At 40.0% G+C, this 25,816-nt stretch overlaps 2 protein-coding genes across 6 annotated transcripts in view; both read right to left on the bottom strand.

Moving 5' to 3' along the window:
• Positions 1 to 11,502: 11,502 nt before the first annotated feature.
• Positions 11,503 to 17,215, bottom strand: otx1 (orthodenticle homeobox 1). The gene is made up of 4 exons (XM_060932893.1): positions 17,150 to 17,215; positions 15,092 to 15,289; positions 13,909 to 14,060; positions 11,503 to 12,284 (listed from the first exon to the last, which is right to left on the bottom strand). Exons 2-4 carry the CDS (start codon positions 15,186 to 15,188, stop codon positions 11,550 to 11,552), a joined length of 984 nt encoding a protein of 327 aa, XP_060788876.1. The 5' UTR covers positions 15,189 to 15,289; positions 17,150 to 17,215; the 3' UTR covers positions 11,503 to 11,549.
• A 4,093-nt stretch (positions 17,216 to 21,308) lies between these two features.
• Positions 21,309 to 25,816, bottom strand: part of ehbp1 (EH domain binding protein 1) — a 359,695-nt gene continuing 355,187 nt past the window's right edge. For all 5 annotated transcript variants that reach the window (XM_060933432.1, XM_060933436.1, XM_060933433.1 and 2 more), the window contains 2 exons: positions 23,044 to 23,158; positions 21,309 to 22,569 (listed from right to left, as the gene is read on the bottom strand). In XM_060933432.1, the coding sequence (XP_060789415.1) occupies positions 22,479 to 22,569; positions 23,044 to 23,158 (206 nt within the window). In that variant the 3' untranslated portion in view covers positions 21,309 to 22,478. The remainder of the gene's footprint in view (positions 22,570 to 23,043; positions 23,159 to 25,816) is intronic.

Here is a 25,816-nt window from a genome sequence, read left to right on the forward strand (position 1 = left end):
CCGTGTTCCATGCGAGTGTGTGTGAGAGAGAGATTACACGCAGGAGTTATAAAGCAGAGGACGCCAGCGTTTCACCCGTGTCAGGGCTGACGCTGCCTCGCTTTGCCTCAAACTTAATCTGACGGCACACAGCCACCCATAATCCCCCACAGTATCGTAATCAGTTTACTCTACATTCTAAGAGGATTTCCGTGTTTTCATAAAAGAGAAATACACGAACTGATGCTGGAAACAGATGCCGAATCGACGCGAGAGGCCCTTTCTGTTGGTGCCACTGCTCTGATTTCATGTAAATAAAAATCAGTTTTTGGTGCATTCTTGGAAAAGGAACGCAAAGAATATTTGCCACAAGCATATTAACGTCTGAGCTATAAAACAAGGACGTAGTCGCTCATCTGGCCTGCCATCAAAACAACCCTGATGACCAAAACAAACAGAGCTGAAATGTAACGATGTGAGAGAGGACCAACCTCCACGACTGTTTACAACAGGAAAATCAACAAAGGACTAAATTTTGTTCCCAGAGGGAAGATCGACCCAAAACAGTCAGAACTGAATTCGCATGAGATGTACAATTCTAGTCAGAAGAAAATATGTTAAGTTGACCTAATGACCAATTTGTTTGTTGAAGGAAAAAGAAAAAAAAAAACCCACCCGTGATAATACAACGACCAAGTTTTGTGCAGAAGGTCGAGTTCTTTCAAATAAAAATAATCAGAACTGAAATCCATTGAGAACAGAAAGAGGAAGGAGACATGATTTAACTGCAAGTCATTCTTTAGATTAAAAAGGAAGTAGAAACTGCGGCGTTCCTCAGGGTTTGATGCTATGCCCTGTCTTTTTCCCCCTTTTATCTTTCATACTGCACAAATATCCAACATGTTAACCGGTTTAACTGCATAACTCATTAGTTTAGGTGAATTGTCTCATCATTTTACTGACCTGAAGGATTCGTTTAAAATGCAAACAGGGACGCTCGCTCACTTCCAGGAACCACTTTACGCTGGTGGATTCTCCAGGAACACGCCCTGGATAGAATTTCTAGTCCATTAAATGGCAGACACACAGGGACAATTTAAACAAATGACCAAATTTTATTCCGAGTGAAGATCTACCCAAAACATCGATCAGAACTGGAATCAGGTGAGAACTGAGAGAGGAGATACGATTCTAATGAGAAGTCCCAAAAAAATTTGACAATACAGTGACCAAGTATTGCGGAGAAGGTCGAGTTCTTTCAAATGAAACAATCAGAACTGAAATCCATTGAGAACTGAGGGAGGGAGGAGATACGATTTGACTGAAAAAAAAAAAAGTTGTAAACAATGTTTACAACAGGAAAATCAAAAAAGACCAAGCTTTGTTCCTCGAGGCAAGATCAACCCAAAACATCGATCAGAACTGAATTTGGATGAGAAGTGAGAGTGGGGATACAATTCTAGTAAGAGGACTGGGAAATTTGTTAATTTGGCCTAATTAGGAACTTGTTAGCAAAAAATTTGACAAAACGACCAAGTTTTGTGCGCGGAGTGACGAGTTCTTTCAAACAAAATCAGAACAGAAACCTGTGGAGAATTGACAGAGGGGGTACAATTTAACTGAATTGTGGATGATGGACGCCATGGCAAGAGATCAGCTGACTTATGGACAGATCAGCTAATTAATAAGACGTGTTTCATTTGGACATTTTATTCCAACCTGATTTTTTTTTTTTTTTTAACCCACACTGTTTTTAAAAAAAAAATAAAAAGGGCTGATTTTACTTTAGTGCAACTTTTTTGCATCCATAATTTTATGTAGAAAATGCATACATTTTTACACAAAATTAAGCTGACTTTCCTTTAAAAAAAAAAACTGAATTTTTCACTTCATGTCTTTGAATAGGAGCAATTCCAGCGTTATGGACGTGACACTTGAACTCAAAATGGCAACAAATGACCCAGTGCATGTTTTATTGTCTCCCAGTATTTAAACAGGTGTTGCATATTTTAAGGCTGTACCATACTGGAGAAGTGATAGAACAAGAACAATTCCCATAGTACAGCTAGGGCATGCCAGAAAACGCCAATAAAAGATGCGTTATGGATGTGACAGAAAAAGTATCACTTTTCTTGGGTGACTGTACATTTTTATCAAACTCTGAAATTGTAAACCTAATGTCGAAATGGAGATATCCGTTTGATAGAGGGGTCCAAGGTGAATATTAAAAAATCTTTGTTTAAAATATTTTGTATTTCATGCAGAGTTTCGGAAGGAAAAGTCAGCGTTACGGATGTGACGAAATTCCGTTATGGATGTGACGCGTCTGAAATAGACATGGCATATGTTTAGAAAATCAGCAATTTAACCACCATAACCCTTTGAAAAACTCTCTAAATATCAGCTAAAACTATCAAAGTTCTTAAATAATATTTAGGATGGCTATTGTTTTGCTGTTTTGTGGATTTTAGCATACATTTCTGTGGCTTGTGGCAATAATATAGAATTGTACATGATCAAAGTTGATTTTAGCTTGGGGTTTACATTATAAGAAAGAAAGACTGACATATTAAGGCGAAGGGAACAATTCTTGTGACAAATTGGTTCAACTTCTTCACATCTGTAAAATACAGGCCTAGGTGAGATCTCTGGGAGTGGTTTTGATGTATTACATATTGCTTTATTTTTGCATGGTGAGGTTGACATTTACATGGAATTGCCCATATATAGGTTTCTCCAGCCAGTAAAATTAAGCTGTTTCCTTTAGAAACTAATATTTTAAAAGTTGTACATGTGCAATACATCTTGGTTAAAACATTACCACTCCGAAAGCTACCATTATCGCTACTTCGGCCACAGTGAAAAGCTACAGCGCACAGATTCTTATATCGCTATGTAATAACAGAACTTTCAAAGTCATCGTGTCCAGAAAACATCAACGGTACTGTTAACTAGCAAAAGCACACAGGTGCAAACTTACACTGACCGACGTAAATAAATGAAACCTGAGAACTTCTGACACTGTCGTATTTAAGAACATCTCCGGTAAAAGACTGAATTAATTATTTGAAAAACCTGACCCCGCTTAGATTTGCTAATTTAATCAGCACTAGTGCCACTTTGCTAGCCTCGTGTTCCCTACCCAACCAGCCTTGCAGTCAAAACACCTTTGGAGCTAGATAAACACCCCGTAAAACATTTACATGTCAATTGTTTGAAACAAGAAACAAACAAAAAAACCCTCCAAGCCCCACTGACATTTTATAAACTCGCTCCAGTGCACTACGGATGAGAACAAAATGGCTCCCCCCTCAACAAGCCCTTGTGTTTTAGCTAGCATGCTAGCATCACGTGGCTGAACACCAAGACTGGCCGATTTGGTCGCTAATTCACAAACATGGTGATGCAGGATCAAAAAAAAAACGTTACTCAGCTAAATCACATAATGGGTAAAAAACAAACTTGTGTTTATACTTTCACTTGGTACTCGTGACCACCACAATTCTCACACAGCCATCATGCCTGGGGGTTTTGTCCTTGTTCCACGCCAAGTACTGATACAGTAAGTAGTTCGTCAGGACATTAATTACTAATGACTGTCTTTACTGTTCTTCTGCAAGTAGCTTGCAATATTTTTCTTCCAGAGAGAGCAAATACAAAAAAGTTTTTTTTTTTTTTTAAATAATGCGTCTATTCAGGGTTTATACTCGTGCCCAGAATAAATCCCGGATTTCACAGCAATTCCTTAAGAACTACAAAAACGCATTCATATGATCATTTAACTGTACAACACAGACTGCAAATCATCCTTTAGATTAAAAAGGAAGTAGAAACTGTGGCGTTCCTCAGGGTTTGACGCTACGTCCTGTCTTTTTTCCCCCTTTTATCTTTCATACTGCACAAATATCCAACATGTTAACCGGTTTAACTGCATAACTCATTAGTTTAGTCGAATCGTCTCGTCATTTTACTGACCTGAAGGATTCGTTTAAAAATTCAACAAGGGACGCTCGCTCGCTTTCAGGAACCACTTTACGCTGGTGGATTTGGCGCGTTTTCCAAACGCACTGGGAATGAACCAGGAACACACCCTGGATAGAATTTCCAGTCCATTAAATGGCAGACACACAGGGACAATTTTGCATAACCAGTCCACCTACGAGTACGTTTTTGGGAGGGTGACGGAAACTAGAGAACACTGAGGAAACCCACATGGACAGAACTTGTACGTCTGCGTACAGACAGTAACCCGATCTCAGGAGTGAAATCAGAACCGTTGAGCTGAGAGAGGACGTCGCAACTTGCTGCTGGACTACTGTGCTGCTTAGTAAAAAGTGAACAAAGGATTAATAATACACCAGCCTAATGGCTACAAAAATTATGTACGGGCCATAGAACAGGTTTCCTTCTTCCTTTTTCCACCAAGTATATTTAACCATCGATTTAAATCAACAAATTTTTTTACGTGCAACAGTTCCAGTTACGTACATCCGTGAAGGTTCTCAGTCATCCAGGTCACAGTAAACCTAAAGGCGGCAACTGGTCTCGCTTGAAATTCTTGAAGACCTCAACGATGCTCCTTTGGGTCCACTTGAGGATAAATACCCGGAACTCCCCACGAGTCGGACAGAACTGAAGAAGCCTTTCAGATGAGAAGTGAAACATCTTCAAGTGCCTTCTTTAGCACCTATAGTTAACACCTTCCAGTTCTCGTTTTCTCCTGAAAGTTTTCCTCGGGCTTCTGATATCCCGTGTTTGCGTTCCCCCATCATTTTATTTTGATATTCAACTATTTTCTGCAAAGCTTTCAGATGTCATTCATACTATTGTTCAGGGGAAGGTTTGAAATATGAGACGGGACAAAAATAAAAAGCGTGAAATGTGGTGGAAAAGGCCGATTTACAACATCTGCTCAGAACGTTTGTTTTTCTGATGTTTTCGAGTTTGTTCTTTGGAGATGCTCGTGCTAATATTAGAAGGCGTTAAGCCTCTTTGTTTCCTTCATTACTGACGCCTCTGCCATTAATCTCTCACCAACATGTGTTCAGCTTCGTCAGGCCATTTTGTAGACTGTGTAGGGTGCTTTGTGTGTTTAGTGTGGACTTGGGGGTTTAAAAAAATAAAAAATAAAGTGTTTGAGAATCCTGGCACTGAGCCCTTAATGTTTCCCAGCCAATTTCCCATTGAACTGAATTCTCATATTCGGCTGTTAATTCTCTGATTACTGTGTCAGCATTAAGCACGCCAGGTCTTTAGCTTGGCCAAGAGAAACCTGTTCTGCCGAAGCCCGGCAGGTTAAAAGTTCACGACACCGTGATGTACCGAGCAAACTGTTCAGGTAGAAAAGGTGTGGCGCAGCTGTCCAGTCACCTGAACCAACAAGAATAAAACACGCCAAACTGTTCAGGCCTCTGTAATTAGGGCTGTTAAGAGCCATTATGCCAGTGGTGCGATCAGGTTACAGCGTTGTCAAGTAAGAATGCTGAAGTTCCTTTATGGGCCCTTAACCTTCACCACACCACGTTGATGTCTCCAAGCAGTAAACATGAGCTTTCTTTACAAAACGCAAATTTAAATCCTAATAAGAATGCGGAGGAGAGCGCAGGTACAATTCAAGTTGCAACACCGAGTTAAAAAACCGTATTCACTCGCAGTAACGAGCCAGCTTGCACTTGAGAGGGTTCATACTGCTAAAGACGCACACTTGAGCTCGAGCCTCTGTATCTTCACGTAAATCTTAAAGCAAGTACTATTACATTTTTTTTTTAAATTAAAAACCCACCCACCCACACACATTTCCAGTTCTGAATCCTAATAACGCTCACATTTTAACATTCATGCATATTACAAACCAAATAAGTGGCCATGAAGTAAGTTTGTAAAAATTTGTAGCACGTGTCCTGATTTTTGGTAGACTAAATAAATAAAAGGTGCTATAAGCAGAGGTTTGAAGAAACTCCATTGCACATGCGTTTGGCATTTCTTAATTTTCGTTTTTGAAAAGGATAAAGGAAATTAACTTTTTAAAAAAAAAAAAAAGCCATCCTGTTAGGTTATACAGTACGACACTGGCGTCCCACTTCACCTAAAAGAAGGAGTTTTATGGTATGCATAAACTATCATATGTACAATTCTAACTTAAATCATCCTCAGGCCATTATTGTTCTTCGTTTCTCGGTTTCTGCTTGAACACCGTGATGGCGAGTACGAGCCATGAGCTCTTGCTGGCGTATCGGCGGCCAGCGAGCACAGACTGTCCTGTGTGAGGAAGGTTATCGCGCTATAACCCACTGGCAGGACTTAAACCTCGAAATAGTGCTGCTATTAATCCTCATCTATGCGCCTGTGTTTTTCCATTCTCAGCATTTCTGTTAAAACCTTAAGCACCAAACCAGCAGTTTCGCTCCAGGGGCACACGGGCATCTCTTCATCTCATCACGGCCACATTTTCAGCTTAGAAATCCCCTGTTTTCCATGTGTAAATCTTCATGCAATAATAATACACCCCCACACACCGAGAGAGAGAGTTTAATATCCTACTCTGCTTTGTGACTATTTGTTTTTCTCCAGAAACAATTTTTTAAAAAAAGTAAATAAAGTTTACACTCTCAGAAAAACGGTACTACACTGTACATATCCTTCACTGAAGTGGCATCACATTTAGGAGTACACATTTTGGGGCCTGATTATTTCTCACGTACTTGGGAGAAAGAGAAGACGACGACGCCTTTAGTGTCGCCTTGACGCTTTAAAAAGTTAATTAAGGTAAAATTGTAAAACGACAAGGTACGCTACATCCATGTTTCAAGTTGAAATGCAGATTAACAAAAAGCACAAAAGGTGCCACCGTGATGCCATGATCCCAGCGACAACAAAATAATGGTACCTTTATTTCTCGCTCACACATTTTTATAACATACACAGTACCAGTTAAACATTTGGACATACTTCTCATTCAATATATTTTTCTTTAGGTTTTTTTATTTAAAAAAAGTCACTTCATGTCAAAGTAACGATGGAGGTTTCTCTTTGCTTCGTTCAGTTCTTGACGTAATATGGATTACTGCAGTTGTGATGCTGAATAGGGCCATTTTATGATTTGTATTTCTATTAGATCTCAAAACACATTAAGAAGGCATGAAATTAACCCTCTAATTAACTTTTGACGAGGCACTCCTGTTAATTGAAAAGCATTCCAGGTGACTACCTCAAGAAGCTGGTTAAGATGATGCCGATAGTGTGTGCGAAGAGTCATCAAGGTAAACGCTCGATGCTTTGAAGAATCTAAAATATGAAACTCCCCCCCATAATCCATACGTGTTATTTCATAGTTTTGACTTCTACATTATAGAACATACTGAAGACAAGTGTCAAAATACAGAAAAGCCTATAAATGATACTCTCCTTCATTCATGGAAAACAAATAAAAGGTGGTCATGTTTTGGCCAGAATTCTTCCTGCAACAATTCTGTTGGATAAGGAGCTGTTTTAGCTGCACTGTACACACCGTTTTATGACCGTGTTGGTTAAAGAGGACTAAAACCTTACTGGTCATAGTAAAGTCACAAAATCATCAGTAAAGTTTGTACTGACACATTTACTGTCAAAATAAAAATATGAAGTGGAATATTTTAAATATACCTTTGTCTTTTTACTGCCCATGCTCTTATGATTGATGTAGATCTCACACACGAGAGAGAATCTTAGCATTCTATATATTTCAGTAGTTTAAACATTTAAGTTGGAAGATAAAAACTTCGTAGATGAGAGAGCTGAAGAGATTTGAACCCAGAACTGGACACAAAGCAGTGATTGAGACCGAGTGCAGTAAACCATTAAACCCGAGCAGCCACACTTACAGACCAAACACACACACCTTCAGCATTACACCGGGGGGGGCCTAGCACCGAGAGAGACGCACTTTGATTTTCCTCTCTTTCTGAAAAGAAAAGCAAAAAAAACAAGACTTAATTTCAGTAAATTGCACTATTTTGGGGAGAAAAAAAAAACCTTGCACCCCTGATGAATCCATTTAGCTTCTAATAATCAATCTCTAGAGACTGAAGCCCAAAGACTGACTGACTAAAGAAATCATTTTGCAGAAATTAACACTGTGGCACACGAATTTAAGTAGTAAAAATGAAGACAAAATAAGCACAGTATTATTTACCCTACTGCAGACCTGATGTAATTAATATATATTTTTAACTAGTGAAATAAAAGTCGGTATCATTTACAGTCCTTTAAACACAGGAGCCAGTTTTAGAGTAGAGAAGAAAATTATGAGTATTAAATTTAAGAAGAAGTTTAATTTGTTGAGCGTTCTTTCGGGATATGATTGATCTCCTGTAATAAACCCATAAACAGACTAATCACTCCCCTGGAGTCCGAGTCCAGTTACACTGTTCAACCCAAATAAACAAAAACCCTGTTTAACCGAGATCTCGCCAATATCTCAGCTCCATTTGTATAAATTTGTATAATTTGTCTCAACCAATTATGTATAAATAAAATACCCTGTTATAGTTCTTATAATATGAAATAATTTAGTCTTTAATATATGGATTAAAAAAAAATTCCAGTCAGATCACTTTTTACTCCTAATTTCCCCCTAAATGAATACAAAGGTGTCTGAAAAAAATATTCCATATTAAAAAGGATGTGAAAAAGCATGGGGAAGTTAAAAAAAATCTTAACTGTAAATTAAGTGGCTACCAATTAGACTACTGGTGTAGAGCAAGAAAGAAACTGAGTCCCAGTGAGATACACTGGCCATTGTAACCTCTCTCTCTCTCTCACTCACACACACACACACACACACACACACACTTTCTCTCTCTCTCACACACACACACACCCTCTCTCCCCCTCCTTCATACACACTTTCTCTCCCTCTCTCACACTCCTCTCCCTCATACACACACACACAGCCTCTCCCTCATACACACACAGCCACACACACACACACAGCCTCTCTCTCTCTCTCTCTCTCTCATATACACACACACACCCTCTCCCTCCTTCATACACACACCCTCTCTCTCACACACACTTTCTCTCCCCCTCTCTCTCACTCACACACACTCTTTCTCCGGCCAGGTCCCGGAAGTGACCGTGCTGCCCTTAAACTGGTGTTAAATGGATCAGGGGGTCGGGCCTTTCCTCCTCGTTAGATTATTCCGGTTATCAGGACGGAAACAAAAACATGCGTCAAAAAAACCTCCAACATAAAAACAACAACAACAACAACAAGAACCCCAAACTCTCATTAAATACCTGCTGAAAATCCCCCCGCAGGTGCGCGCGCACTGGGTGAACACCGGAAGCGCTTCCTGCGGCTCCACAGCGGGTTTGTTTCAGGCAAATTTCTACAGATTCCTCCGTGTTTATGAAGCGGCCTGCTGTCCCAACCCAACCGAACCCAACCGAACCCCGCCACCTAAAGTAAAGCCGCCCCGCCCCCTCCGCTCTCAGTGTTGATTCAGCTGCTGCAGCTCATAATTAACATACAACAGGCGCGCGCACGCTGATTAAAGTCACGTGGTGTTCCCTCATTAGGAATAAATAAATAAATTGCAGCTGTTCCAGCTGTTTTATTTATACCCAGTCACTACGAGAGGAAATCACCGAATATTATTATTGCCGTTTTGAAAGAAAAAAAAATTAGCACAGAATGGACTGATTTCTCCTTCCGGTGATGGAGGACATGAAGGCGGACTACAGGAGCAGAACGGAGCCCCCTGCCCTGCCCAGCACACTGCCCACCCAGCCCAGCACACTGCCCCTTCCTGCTCTTACAGCCCCCAGGAGGTGAAGGCAGTGAAAGCAGAGCTGCCCTGTCGGAACCCACCCACTCCTCTACAGCTTCCCACCCATTAACCCCAAACCACGCCCACATAATTACCCAATCAGGAGCAGCGATTTGGCCGCAGGCTGATGAGGGGAAACAGACTGGGGTTCCACAGACAGAAGGGGCTGTGCTCTCACCCCCTCACATACTGACTTAAACAACTAATAACAGCAGCAGCAGCCCATGTTGAGAGTATTTTGCTGTGATTGAGGTTCAGCAGAACTGCATTTCTATACCGACAGGAACTAAAATAACAGTTATGGATCATATACAGTCAGACAGATAATCACACTTTCAGCTCATGCAAAAGTTACACACACACGGTAAAGTGTTAGTTGAACAAAGCTCCTATGAGTCTGGCTGAGAAACTGTGCAGCTCGGAGGGGGTGTGTATGAGAGAACATTTCCCAGCAGCTTAACAATGACATTATTTCCAACTTTCCTCCCTGAAAAGCTCACGTGAAAGAAACCTGAATGTCACCCTGTCTGGCCTGTCGAGCTATTTAAAAAAAAAACAACTCCATAACTATTGTGTTAGAACAAAATGATTTCCTTTTTTTCTCTCCTTACACGAGCATTTGCAAATGAATGATATGGTGGGAGTTTACAGCTGAAAGACAGCTACCTACACACACACACACACACACCCTGTAAAGAAGTTGGTAGTTAACTGTTCTTTATTATTTTCATTATTATTACGGACAGGAATGTAAAGGCCTGCGCCTGAAATACATTCAACATCTCACTGGCATTTTTTGGGGAAAAAAAAAAAAAATGTTCCTTAGAGTTAAAAGTTCACAATTTCTCTCTAAAAGTGGGGGGAAAGTCCATCAAGTGCTTCGAAAATGCGTCCAATGTCCATCCTGACTGATGAAGAAAATCATGACGTTTCTGCTGCTAAATTTTGTCTGGAGGGGGAAAAAAAAAATAAAAAATCCGATTCACCAGAATGAAATGTTTCCCAAATTCACCTACTCTAGATTTAAGTCTCATTTTCTTCTCCCCCCCTTTATATTTTATATGCTCGATTCCCCCCAGCACACACAGGGCCTGTCCTCCACAGGCTATAAACTCTTCTTCCAGGATCATCAAACCGACATGATCAGCATCTCAGATACGAGTCCGACAGCGATCAATTCTTCATTTCTGTGGCAAAAAAAAAAAAATTTGCAGAGGAGGAAAAAAAAAAAAAAAAAAATTATTAAACCATCTCAAATTCCGTCAAGGCCAGCTAAAATGTGGTCACTGGAACGGACCCATAACCTATATACAGGATTCAGCTCAGCTCAAGCTGATTAAAACCCACACACACCCAAAAAAAAAAATCTCTTGCAGCCTAAAAATAATCGATTTCAGAAAAAAAAAAACAAATAAAGCTGTACAGAGTTCAGAGTCTTGCACAATGTGTGAGCTGAAAGTTTCTTCCTCCAGAGCTGAAGAAGGGATGAAAGGATAATGTCAGGTTGCTTAAAACCGTCTGTAATCTTCTTCATTTCAAAAATGAATGAAAAAGAAACATCTCTTCCACATGGTTCTCCTCCTTTTTTCAGATACGACGCTGAACATCTATTTTGTTAACTCTGTATAACGTTTTTATTTTAAATATATTTATATATAGAAACTCAGCACACTATTAAAAGCAGTGAGAATGATGGATGTGATTTGAGTGACTGAAGGATGAACGGGAGGGAAAAAATAAAATACAATAACCACCACCAGATCACAAGACTTGGAACCTCCAGGACGCCTGATCTTTGTAGTCCAAACAGTCCGCGGTGTTAAAGTTGAGCTTCCAGGAGGATGCCGCTTGCTCCTTGTAATCCAGGCAGTCGGAGGAGTTGAAGGTCAGACCGGCGCCACTGTACGCCTGGTGATGGTGGTGGTGGTGATGGTGGTGACCTGAAGACTGGCTGATGTGGTGGTGCGTGGGCATGGAAGACGGCGTCATGGGGCTCAGCTGGTGTGGGTGGTGGTGCGAGTGCATGGGCGTCAAGTAGGAGCTGCAGTCCACACCACTGAAGTAGGATCCGGACGGTGTGGGGTAGCTTTGGCCATACGCCGCGGTTTGGTTGTAGGACATGGGGTAAGAGGAGGAGGAGGTGGAAGAGGCTGAACCAGAGATGGAGCGCTGCATACAGGAGGCGCTGGAGGGTGGAACGGGCTCGGACAGAGACGAGGAGGGAGGCGCTGAACCTGGAGACATGGCCGGGCTCCAGATGGAGGAGACCATCCCGATCGAGGTAGACATGCTGTTGTTGGTCGATGATGAGGAAGAGGTGGAAGAGGAAGCAGAGCCAGCACTGGACACGGCTGGTGGTGTGAACTGGCCGCTGCTCTCGGACCCTGTGCTTTCTCTAGTGGGAGAAGATTTTTTCTTCACTGGCCGAGCTTTTGTGCTGCTGCTGCCGCTCTGCTGCTGCTGACGACACTTTGCCCGACGGTTCTTAAACCACACCTGGAACCAGAAAAAAAAAACAAAAACACACACACGATGAAACAAGCATGCACAAGAGTAGCTGAAAAGGCAAAACGTACTATACAAGGACCTCTTTTTTTTTTTTAAAGAAAAAAAAAAAATAAATCACCCAGAGAAGCAAGACCATCACTCAGACACATCTGAAATACAATCACACCCCCACAGAGTCACATTAAATGATTAAAGAAGACCTTTCGTGCATGCCTGAAGGGCAAAGCCATTGTACAGTAGCAGTGTGGACAACACCTAGTTATTGGCTGTTAGTTACTTTAATTTGCATGAAGGCTCTTTCTATCCAGGCCTGTGGATCTCATTACAGCACAAGGAGGTGGCAGGAGGATATTAGATGATCGAGTTTCTCACTAGAGATGGTAATTCAATAGCACAAGGAGGGTCTTTCCTTTTAGAGTGTTATTTCACACACCCATGCAAGAGGCAAAAAAAAAAAAAAAAAGTACTTCAATAAGAGGTGCTTGTCCTTACTACATCTGAAATCATTCAGTTTTTCAGAACTATTATAAATTAGTATTACAAATCATCAGAGACGGAGTGAGGGGGAAAAAAAAACCACACAACAGATCCCCTTCATTTCACAGTTTATCACCTCCAAGATTTCTGAATATAACAGTCAAGCTGTTAAATCAGTGCTTAAACAGCTTTGTGTGATTTAATGTTCAGTCCCTGCAAGACAACGAAAAAAAGAAATCACATCCGATTAGAACCCCAAGATTACGCTCCCAACATACAATAACTCAGAGACCCCGCTCTGCTCTATAGCCCTGTTTAGAACCCTGACCCTCCTGTAACTTCACCACCAACCAGAGTTTATATGTTTGCCATTTTGCACCATTAAAACTTTTCATTCATCTTCTGTTCAATACTGCCACTTCTGCACAGTTTATCTTCATTTAAATTACCTTCTTGTTTTTAGCACTATTAATGCACAAAGTAGGCCTACATATTATCTCTCATTACATTTTTATCCGTGTAGTCTGCTTGTTCTTGGGATTTTTTTTAAATTCTATTTTATGTTCTACGAGTACAGTATGTCTTTCTTTTCGCACATCTGATAACTTGCTGCTGCTGCAATAAAATTTCCCAGCTTGGGATCAATACAGTCAGTCTATCTACCTTATAGGAAGTGATTTCATTTGGTTAATTTTTTTTAAGTAATTCAAATAAGCTTTGAACAGAAAATCCACGCACTAAAGGGAGAAAAGGGAAAAAAAAAGCGTGCAAGAAATATTACAGCGAGCATAGGGGGCGCTCTTGAGCACTAGCCTAGATGTTAGCTTATTATTTAGAGTAAACCTAACAGAGTAATATTAAATAGAAACTTAAAAAAAAAAAGCCCAAAATAAAAATTTTAAATCTTAACATCTACTCATCCTGCAAACACTTTTTTTTTTATTAATTTTAAACAGTGCAACACGCCACACTCTCTGGAATGTGCTTGGACAGTTTCTGCAGCTGCATTCTCTTATTGCAAATATTCCAAATAAAATAAGGACAATTTTTTTTAATTAAAAGCTCCTTCTGTGTTCCCACTAACTGTTCATGTTGGTGAATCATTAGCCCAAATTGATCATTAGTGGAAACTGACCTGCACTCTGGATTCGGGTAAATTGATTTTCAGGGCCACTTCCTCCCGCATGAATATATCCGGGTACCGGGTTTTGGCGAAAAGAGCTTCAAGAACGTCGAGCTGTGAGCGCGTGAATGTGGTTCTCTCTCTCCTCTGCTTCCGGGGGGTTGCTGTTGGACAGAAAACAAGATTTTAAGTTTCTGTGTAGAAAAAAAAAAAAAGTCAAACTCCCCCCTGTGAAATCACTACTTTGTTTAGTGCACATCCTTTATTTAAGGGAGTTGAAATATAACCTACTGGAACTATTTTAATCCCCTGTGTCAAAACTAAAGTCAGACATAAAAAAAAAATTATATATAAAATACACATCCAGAGATTAAATCTGTAATTATTCAAAACTATACTGTATTCTGTAGGGTAGATCTCCGACAGCGCATCTGATCCAGCCCATGCGCCTTGCTCCTGAGGAGGAGATCATGCGCTCCCCCTAAAAGCCTGTCAAAACTGTTACACTTCACTCAAATATGAAATGCAAATCAAAAGCTTTAGTGCCCCAATCCTGAAAAACCTGGAGAGGAGAGTGAAATGGAAGCGCGAGTGTAAAACTCCATGAAGCAAAAAGATCTAAAACACATACCGGAGTGAAGTATTGATTCCTCCTGAGCGCATGGAAACTTGAACAAACTCACTACACTCAAGCGACAAAATATTTTCAGGACATCAATAAATAAAATAAAATAAAATCCTCCAAGTAAATATCTGCACTTCCAGATGTTGCTCGTTTATTCTTCCTGCGCTGCCCATGTGAGTGAGTTTCTCTCCTCGAACTCAACTCATCAGCTCATTAACACGCTCTTGGAGAGCTGAAAATGTGTGTGTAGTGCAGAGAAAGACTCACACACACACACACACACACTAAAAGCTGATGCAGGCTTACTACTAATCCCCAGGATCAACCACGACTCAGTCGGTGGAAGATTTTTCTCCCCCTTCTAAAGCCTCTAAACAAAGCTCGGAAGAATAACAGGAATGTGAGCTCTACAGTCTTTAAATCCGCAGGAACACTGAACTGGTTTTGTTGGTGATTTCAGACACAGTTTGTGTTCTAGTGATTTTAATAAATATATTAATGTGTGTGTTGGAGGAAAAGATCAAAATGCGCCAAGGGTGGAAATGCTGAATGTTAGTAGTGTGTGTGTACCTGGATACCCGACGGAGGGATGCAGCAGGTCCATGGCGGCTCCGCTCAGCCCCAGGCCGTTCATGGCGTAAGGGGGCTGTTTGAGGTATGACATCATGCTAGAGGCAGGCGCGGGTCGCCCCGGTTCGGCCCAGATCGCGCGCGATTCACCCCGGTAATGCAGCTTGCCTGAGCGCTGAAGCCTCCAAAATACAGACCCTGAAACATAAAGTCGGTGTGATTAATCCGCCACTTATCAAACACAAAACAAGGCAACACTACTAAACAGAAAACACACAAAACAAGTGCGCTTTTTAACACGGTACTGGGTTCATTCATTTATTTATTTATTTATTTAATTTAATGCACTTTTTCCTATGCGGAAAAATGAATGCGACATTCCAGTCAAGACCAATATAAACAGATTAACAGGAGCAACTCTTTAAAAAAATTCCACATAAATAGTCAACTGGCTTGAAGTAAGAAAAAAAAGTGCGTTTGCGCGCACACCGTGTTTAAATCAACAACTAATGAATAAAATGCATGCGCAATAATTTGCGCAGTTTTCCAGGAAACTTCCGACTGTCCACAAATCAAGACCAAAAATAAACCTGGACTGGAAAATCGCACCAGGTTTAATATTTTCTTCTTCCTCTTCACTCCAGGTAAACTACATTATTAAAAAAATATATAATGTTTGTGTCCAGCTCGACAGATTAAATTCATCTGAAACATTCATGTAGAAAACCTTTTAATAAATGTAAAACTTATTAATTGAATTATTTTTGCAGGATCGAGTCTCCTGGAAGGAGTGAAAATAAAGGGGAAAGCTGAACGTGTAGGCCTCACTGCAGTGCGCACACAATTTAGGGGAAAGAAATCTACATTACAGTCTTTTACTTAATTGAACATGGAAAAAGGGTTTTTAGTGTCATCATTTCCCAAGAAATAAAAACTAAACATCTACCTAGTAAAACTTTTTAAATAATTTAATTATCGGATTAAATAAAACATCTCTTTAGATGACTTTATGCATTTATCTACTCTACACAATAATAAATAAGTTGCTTTAATTATTAGTAACCAGTAATTTCACATGATAAAGTGCAATGACAATGTTTCTGAACAAATAATTTTTTTTTATTAATGTGTGGGCGCAAGCTTTAAAAAAAAAAAAAAAAAGGAATATATATATATATATATATATATATATATATATATATATATATATATATATCTATCTATCTATCTATCTATCTAACATTTCTATATTCAGACATTTTGCTTTGACTGAACTAAAAGGAGAGCTCTTGTGTGCAAATGAAGCCCACTGCAGTGTAGATTAGAGCTCCAGGGAGAATGGATCAGCAGCGGCCTGATCACTGGACTAAATTAACAAAAAACACGCCTCTCCAATTAGGCTCCAGGAGCCCAGAAATGAGGGCATCGACCCCTAAAAAGTGCCAGTCCTCCCTCCAGGAAATTAAAACATAACCGTGTTTATTTTTAAAACTTGCATATAATTTAGTTTCGAGGGTTAATGGCTGAACTATAGAGCAGAACTCTCGCGGTACCGACTGAACACCAAGCAGAAGTGGAGGGTCAGTAATTCACTACTCAGACATGCATTCACGCTTATTTCACTGCACCATTAAATAGTGTCCAGATAGCAATTATTGCACACAAAAAACCCTAATAATAATAATAATAATGCTTACCTGTCTGAACTCCCTTGTCGGATAAAATTTCACACAGATTGAAACCTCAACAATAAAAAAATATCCAACCAATGTCAGAGATCAGGGGAAAAAAGTGAGAACAAAATAAACAAGATTTAAAACACTCCTAAAAGCAAGCTGTCTGTCTGTCTGTCTGTGCGGGTGTTGTTCCTCTTTATAAATGGTTAAATCACACACCTGCTCAGATGTGTTTCCAGCGTGATTCCGGAGTTGTGTTTTTTTTTTAAATATTTAAATTTAAAAAAAAAAAAAAATCAACCCCAAAAAACTCGTTTTAAGTTTTCAGAGAGCCGTCGGTGTAAAAGGTGATTGCTAATGTAGACGGATGGAGATTGATCACCTTCTCCTAAGCCTGCCTCTCTAAGAGCACAGGACACCTGCAGCTTAGCTTCGTGCCAACCAATCAGCGCGCTCCCCGAGCCTGACTGACGTCAAGCGCAGCCAATCCGCTGCCGAGAGTGAGCTCGGAGCCCCGCCCACTCCATCCTCCCTCTGTCACCGAAACAACACAAACCTGCAGCAGCAGCGACTGGAGGACTCTTTCCTTTCCTTTTTTTTTTCTTTCTCGGAGAGGAAGGAAAATTCCTGAAAAAGCATAAAAAGCGGGTTCGGAGGGAAATTAAAAGTTTTATCCAAACAAAAATAGTTTGTTGATAATCGAGCAGTATTATAGATTCAGACAATAAAGGTTGTGAGATGCTGAAAAACACAAACTGAACAATTTGTTTAGTAAGGTCACTATTATTATTATTACTACTACATTTTCGCAGACGTAAAGAAAATATGACGAATGTGGAAATAATCATAATTTAGAAAAACAACCAAACATGCATGTGATCGAAAACCTGCTGAAAAAAGGACCGAATATTAATTTAAAGAAAAAAAAAAAGCGACTCAGGGAACCAAGAGCAGAAAATCTTAAGCAGGCAACCAGCGACAGGGATAAGCTCATCGAATAAAAGCAAAATGCAAATAAAATAAAATGCAGATTAATCTTCTAACTCAACTCTGTGTATTTTAAACCCACACAGCCGAAAGAACACCGACTGAAGGCGGGATACAAATACGGTGTAAAAAATAAATAAATACACTTTTTAATGTATCCACTTTAGTTTAAATTTTTTTATTATTATTGTGAACCCATCTCATGAATATTAATGCCCGACTAATCCCCACTTAGAATTAGATTTGGGAATAGTGCTGAAGAAAGTTTAATAGGCGGTCTCTTTTTTAGAGGGAAATAAGGAAAGGGGATTGAAGAGAAAGAAAATGATGGATAATAATAATAATAATAATAATAATAATAATAATAATAATAATAATAAGGGCGGAGACATAAACACCTAAGCATCTTTTTTCTTTGCTTTTTTAATGTCGATAAATAAAAACGGGGTAACAGAAGATGGTGTGAGTCGGAGTGTTGTCCGGGATGGACATTTGTTCATTTTAATTTTAAGGAGCTTCGTTAAGTTCGGGCCCTTTTGTCGGTGTCCCCAAAAATAAACTGGCTCTAATTGAGTCCCGGTCTGAAAGCGAGCTGATGTTCAAAGCAAGTGACCGCCGTAAAGGAACCAAATTACATTTTTTTTTGTTGGCTCTACGAGCTTTATGGGCCATCCGAATCAAAGAGCGGCTTCACACACACACACACACACGTCTATAAAATCATGGAGAGGAAAAGTGGCCTATAGGAAGGAACTGAGATGCTTCAGTCAATAGTGAAGAGAAAAACAATGGAGGAAAAGTTACTGGGTGTTGCACAGAAGCTTGGAGGGGAAAAAAAAGCAGCTGAGCTTAATGTTTTATAAGGTGTTTAACCATTAGAACGTTCATTATAAACAACAATAATAAATGGTGCTTAAGAAATGTGATCCTTCAACCCACAATAATATTCCGCAATAATTAATAATAAATTGAATCATTAATAAATAATAATAAATATATATATATATATTTCTGTTCTCTCTCTCTCACACACACACACACACACACAATCTCTTACTCTCTCATATAAACCCTCTGAACAAAGTATCAGGTTCTCTAGTTGTGGATTATTTTTTTTTTTGTGGTAGGTTACTAAAAGCATTTTTTTTTTTTGTCTAATCCCAAATTGCACATGATTTTTTTCCCCCCCTGAACGCCGAGCTCGCAAATCTCGGGATTAGAGGAGGCGAATAGAAGAGGAGGTGGAAGAGGAAGAGGAGGAGGACGGAAAGAGGGAATAAAAAAAAGGAAAAAAGAAAGAAAAAAGTTTTGTGTCTTTGTATCCGGCAGTGCTGGAGCAGCTCGCGGGATTGTAGTAGCTAATGTCGATTCTTATTACAAACGACGAGGCATAAAATAACCAGTGATATATTCGGGGGGGGGGAAAGAAGGGCCTGTGATCCAAACCCCAGGACTGTTCTGACCCTGTGCTTTATTTTCCATGAGGACACGGTGAGGAAGAGCAGCTGAGGAAGAACACCTGTACAAAAAAAAAGGGATAAAAATAAATCACAGACCCATGGAGTTTCATTTACTGCCTCGAAAGTGCGGCGTCCGTCACAGCTTTATTTATTTATTTACATATATTTATTTATAACCCCCCCGTTTTGCTCGGCGGTAATCCAGCACATATCTGAGATCCAGGTAAGAGTTCATTATTATCATGTAAAGCTTGTGAGAATTAAACACACGAAAATCCCGAATTGTGTGTGTGTGTGTGTGAGAAAGTGTTTCTAATTTATCATATTTTCATTTTCAGTGCAGTTAAACAGCACTGCTGCATCTTTTATAGCTGGATTCAAGCTATGATCTGAGCTTTGGTGTTTCAGAACTTAATCCCACCAGAGTGTTTATTATTTTTAAGGAAGAGGCCGAGTTTAGAAATGAATAGTTTCCAGCTAATATATTAATAAACTTTTTTTGTGTGTGTTCTGTTCTGACCATTTGGGATCAGATTTTATTTTCTGCCAAACAGAATCAAAGAAATTAGCTGTGAATTCAGGCAAATTATTTAGAAAACACCAGCAGGTTCTATGATATTCACCTAAATTTAAAATCACATTAGGGTTTTTAATGTGTGTGTGTCAGTGTGATTTAATGAGATGGCTACTTGTGACATTAGTCATGTGCATATATTATATATTTAAAAAAATATTAAACATTATAATTACACATTAGGAAGCAGATGATTACAGTGGATGGGTTTAATAGTTATTGGGATATTGGTGGCTGTTTCCAAACAACCTGAAATGGTTTAAGGTGGTTATTTTATTAGGGAGGGAAAAAAAAAAATCCCAGCACAGCTTCTTTTATATAGATTACACAGCCAAGGCTCCACAAGAAAAAAAAAAAATAACAAAAAAACCCCCCATCCGTCTCCCTCTCTCTCTCAGACAGACAGAGAGAGAAAATCAGTTAAGTGATTATTAAGTGCGAACTCTACACACTTACAGTCACCACACAGATGTGGGAAGGAAAAAAAGAGAACAGAAACAAAAAGTGTCTGGGGGGGGTTTTGTACATTAATGTGGAGGTATCAGGGTAAGACGGAGCTGTCAGAGCTCATTTCAGCCCACAACATGATCAATTCCCTCTCATAAATGATATATTTTAGCAGAGATTCAGCAAGGAGTGCTCTCTCACACTGGACCCGTCTCCCTCTGTGCCCGTCTCCCTCTGTGCCATCCATCGACCTCAAATCTCACACACACGCAGCGTCGAGTTCAGACTACATCATGTCGAAAATAAATAACCAATTTCCCATTATTTATTTGTTTGTTGCCACTTTTAATTTGACCACTAAGTTTTAACCACATACTGTCCTTGAATAAGTAAAACATGAAAACGTAACCTAGCCAATATTAACTTAAATAAATAAAATAAATCTGCACTCTAAATTATTTAAAAGGCCAAACTACTCCTGAACCCACGTTTGAAGAAAGACTAAATACGAATTAAAATGTGAATAAAAAGACATTTAAAATATATTAATAGGGTATAGTTTGGTGAAGATGAAAAATGTTTACTTAAAAAAATTTCTATATATATATATATATATATATATATATATATATATATATATATATATATAGTGTGCACCAGGCTTGGTGTTATTATTATAGCAGGTTGAATATAAAAGTCCATCACCGGGTCTCCTCTGGAGTCCAAGAGTAGAAGGACTGAAGCTGTTTTATGAAAAGTATCACGATGGTATTGTGAGGACTTCCCTTAATATATGAGCACCACCAATCAGTGCGATCTTCTGGATGATGTTTCCAGGAATCATCTTAATGTTCTTTTCCAAACCTTTCCTGATCATCCCAAGCGCCCCAACAATAACTGGGACCGTTGTCTTAAGATTCCACATCCTTACAATTTCAACTTCAAGATCTTTAAACTTTCCAACTTTTTCATATTAACAGATTATTATTATTAATTTGCTCATTTGTGACCTCAGTCACAGCTAACATCAGTGCTGAGAAAAATAAGAAAATAAAGAAACAAGGCCAGAGGAGTTTTGTTAAGAGTATGAAAGCATTTCAGGTTTTATTGATGACTGGTCATTTTAAGAATAAATAAACAAACGTTCACACAATAAGACAGCAGCACGCGAAGGTGAACCAGAGAATGGCGTATGAAAGCATTTTTTTTTTTAAAGTATACAATAAATATTAACAAGGTCCTTGAGTTAATGCACAAGGTTGTAAAGATGGTTAGTCGTCGCAAAGGACACACCAATAAATTAATTCGGATCTCAAACTGCTCCTGGAAACAGGATTTCACGTGCTTTTTTTTCTTCTTCTTCGCTCAAACAGTGAAATGAAATGTACATCTTAACCATTCAGTCTAAATAAAAAGTACTTAAAAGTACTCTAATATTCCCTCTATGGAACATCCTAAACTTTTTGGTAAAACAAAAAATGTGAAAAACAAACAAAGCAAAAAAAAAAAAAAAAAAAAAAGGTGTTTTTCTTTCTCTCTTTTTAAAATGCAACATCCCCTTTGAAGATATCCTATACATTTAAAAAGTAGTTGAATTAAACGTTATACATTAAGTAATAAACACTGCTTGGAATAAAACACGATATGCTGAAACTGTTTAGAGTCATTATTGTTAAAACGCTGCAAAAAAAAAATTTTTTTTGAAATGCTGAAAAGAAAAGGAGAAAAAAAAACCCCAAAACATTCCCTATACAATAAAACCATGTGGTGTTGTACCTCAAAATGTTCAGTCCTAATCTCCACTGGGAAATTAACACACATTGAAGCTACGCGTCTGTCTGAAACAACAAACAGGAAGTGTCAGTGGATCGTCATCATGGAGCTTCCTGTCTGACGTGGTTATTCGGTTCTTCAGAAAAAAAAAAAGTTTAAAATCACATAAAAGTACCTTTTCAGCACAAACACAACACAAAACAGAAAAGAAAAGAACCGATTAGTGTTTTTGAAATGTAATCTCTCAGTATAAAGAAAACCAAAGGCATTAGCGAATTAACTCGCACCAGTTTTGGGCTGCAAATGGTGACCAAACTTTTCTGTAAAGCCAAAATAAACAAGTATGCAATGCTTGTGATTATAGTAGTAATAATAATAATAATACATTTCTCAAAATTGTAGTAAACAATCAATTTTTTGTTTTTTAAGTCTGTAGCAAGTTTAGCAAGTTTTAGTGTCTGTTTGGAAAATCACTGAAGGACACACTTTTCTTCTTTCTTAGCCATCTTTCCTTTGTTCTGTTCCAGAGTCCGCTCCAGGTGCTCATCCTCCTCTTCTGCCCTGCAAACACACACACACACACACACACACACACACACACGGTCAAAGGTCCAAAGTCAAGGACAGGGACTCAAGGAAATGACACTTCCATCTGGGACAACTTTCCATCTTCCAGTACGTGGAAGCCATGGCCTAATGGTTAGAGAAGCAGCTATGGGACCAAAAGGTCGCCGGTTCGATTCCCTAGACCAGCAGGAATGGCTGAAGTGCCCTTGAGCACCGAACCCCCAACCGCTCCCCAGGCTGCTCTGGACAAGAGCGTCTGCTAAATGCCTGTAATGTAACGTAACGTAACTGATCAGGATATTCTCTCCATCGTCTCCTCACTGACCTACATGACCTCTAAACACAAAGCGAGTGAGTAAAAACAGATATTAACCAACTATGATGATCCAAAAGTAATTTAAAAAAAAAAAAAATCAGCTCTCTGAGAATGCCTTGCTGGGAGATGGAGAAAGAAAGATGTAGACATACTCTTTTTCCTGTGCGTCGAGATCTCGGACCAGGGCGTCGCGCTTGTTGACCAGTATGACCAGCTCGTCTAGAAGCAGCTGCTCTCGATGCTTCTGGGCCTCGGTTTTCTGCCAATCTGAATTCAGAGTGAGTGAGAGAGAGAGAGGTACTTCACGGGGGGGAAAAAAAAGGCACAAAAACACGTTTACCTGAGAATGGAAAAAAGCCAAAGCTAGACACGGAGAACTCTCTGCCCCAGCATCATCATTAAAACCTCACCACTGGACTTTGTAAACAGGCTCCAACTTCTGAGAACTTGCGAGGGTTATTATAAGAAGCAGCTGCTGCTTTCACTCACTTTACAAGCAACCCGACGCTTTTTATCAGCAATAAGAAGCTAATAATTGCTCGACTGTGGTTTGGAAGGTCTGTCAGCTTAATCGGAGCGGAAGTTAAAAAAACATGAGAACATTGGCAAAAAGACGACCCGAAGATCAACACGAAGACTTTGACATGACATTCCTAACGCTCCTGAACCGTCCTCACACGTTCCAAAGGCTTGTGGCACGATACAGGATAAAGAGCATGACTTGTGATTCCTCATCAAAAAGTTAACCTCTTTAACTTTCATCGCATCAACACTCTGAGCGCACCGACTGGCACAGGTTGAAAAAGTAAAGGCGTGCCTGTGTGAGAAAGGTGACCTGGCTAGGTAGGCCGACCTGCTGGTCTGAAATATCAGCCTGGCGAACAGGATCAGCCATTACTGATACAAGTGGAGATTAGGGCCCTTGCTCACAGCCAACAGGACATTTGGTTACCAAGCTTACTCTTCAGCTCAGTGTAAGAACATCCTGTGCTGGAGTGAGTGTGTACTCGGCCCATACGAGCTTGACAGGAATAAAAATATGAGCCCGACCCTGACAAAAAAAAAAAAAAAAGTGTCACGTCAACACTGATCGATTCGTGCGAAAAATCTGCGCAGGAGATAAAACACCACTTCAGGCTGCTCGTGCCAAAATGTCAACCCTTAAAATAAGTGGACTTTATTAAAAATAAATATTTCTCGTGTGCCGCGTGTGAAATTGCGGCAGCGGGGCGGCATGTGCATGTGCATCACGCTGGGAGCCGAGGTGGGCTCTGAAAGGTCTCCTCCGCTGCCTCATTTAGCCTTTGAAGTGAAGCACAGAGGCAAAATGAACACACTACCAATATTTGGCGAGTTACTGGGCGCTCCAGCACCAAAGGAAAGCGCTCTGCTCGTCCGTCTTTAACCTAATGTGCCGAGCGCTCTGCAAATATGCGAACACGTTCTTACGGTTTCAAACTTTTCCGTGAGAAGCAAAGAAACCAAGGCAGAATATTAGTCCTGTAAATTTAGTCACTGTATCTCACAGGCTTTACTTCTTTTTCACAAATTCTCGCGCTGTCGTGCTTCATTCACTCTCCTACTGCATTAAGGGGAGGGGAAAAAAAAAGACAATGGTGACTTCAGAGAGAACGAGTGAACTACGGCCAACAAAACTTTTCTAGAAAGGTAGAGTGATGCACTCAGAGAGAGAGGGGGGTGGGGGGTGGGAGGAGGCACTGTCAACTCCGTCCCACCTCCATTTCCCCCCGTCATCATTCTCGGCCAAAAAGCCAAAGATGCTCCCCAGTGGCAGAGGCAGCATGCAGCTGTCAATCAAGCCTGAAGCGTCCCACCCTCCTCATTAGGAAGGTAAACAATGAAGAGGGGCGATGAGAGACATGGACGAGTGAACAAGCAGATCCGCCCCTCCCCTTCACTTTTCGCCCCGTCCCACCTCAACCTCAGTCCCAAACCCATCACAGTCACTCAGGGAAGCGCCTGAACCCCTCCCCAATCCTAAAAAAGGAGGAAGAGGCAAACAAGTCGAGAGGAGGCTGGTGGGGTGGGGGTAATAAAAAGTGGTGTGTGCAGTCTGTTTGGATTACTCCTCTCTCTCCCTCTCCGATTCTCCACTGCCCTGGGCGATCACGTCAAAACTCACATGGTCGCTGCTTATTCAGATAACCCTAACAATGCACGCCAATGGTAACCATGTGAGCCTTCAGAAGCTACACAAGAATGCACTGGCTCAAATCCCCATGACCCTCCTCCAAAGCGAAATTTATTCAAGAGTGCAAACTGCTCAACGGCTCTCGGAGTGCTTCTTCCGAGAGTTCTGCTTTAATATTTCCACAAAATTTCACAATCAAGACGCAGCTCTGCATTCAAGTCCCTGTGTTTAGTGATATAAAGCACGCCAGATTAAATTTCAGCGTGTGTTCCTTTTCTTCCAAAAAAACCCCCCTCAAAACAAACAAACAGGAAGTAGGCAAAGTCGGAGGAATCCGAAGCAGAATACGTGATCTTATTACAGAAGATTTGGGCTGTGCATGGATTTGAGTGGCAATGTAAGATGGCGTTGGATGGAGGCCAACTGGGGCTCAAGACAAAGCCTAACATGGCGCCTAGGAAGGAGAAGTTGACAGGAAAACAGTCTGTGGAATGGCACCTTCATCGACTGCACAGCCAAACCTGACGCCACAATAAAAGTTTCGCTTAAAAATTTTTTTTTTATTCATTAAATTTTTTTTTGTGACAGTTGTAAATCAGTCAGTAAAACTAAATATACAACAATTTTTTAAAATGCAAATAAATAAACCACTAGTTATTAACATAACATATTGTATTAGACCTAAACATGTTCAGCCCTGATCTCCATTGGGAAATTATCACACGTTCACCTGACTGAAACGACACTGTGAAATTAGAGAACAATAATAAATT

This window comes from Neoarius graeffei, chromosome 11, assembly GCF_027579695.1.
Source record: "Neoarius graeffei isolate fNeoGra1 chromosome 11, fNeoGra1.pri, whole genome shotgun sequence".
NCBI classification, from domain to species: Eukaryota; Metazoa; Chordata; class Actinopteri; order Siluriformes; family Ariidae; genus Neoarius; species Neoarius graeffei.

Coding starts and splice junctions, on each gene's coding strand:
- otx1 (XM_060932893.1), bottom strand. CDS start 15,188: ATGATGTCATACCTCAAACAGCCCCCTTACGCCATGAACGGCCTGGGG. Junction 14,061..15,091: donor TCCCTCCGTCGGGTATCCAG/GTACACACACAC, acceptor TCTGTCCAACAG/CAACCCCCCGGAAGCAGAGG. Junction 12,285..13,908: donor TACCCGAATCCAGAGTGCAG/GTCAGTTTCCAC, acceptor TTCTGGTTCCAG/GTGTGGTTTAAGAACCGTCG.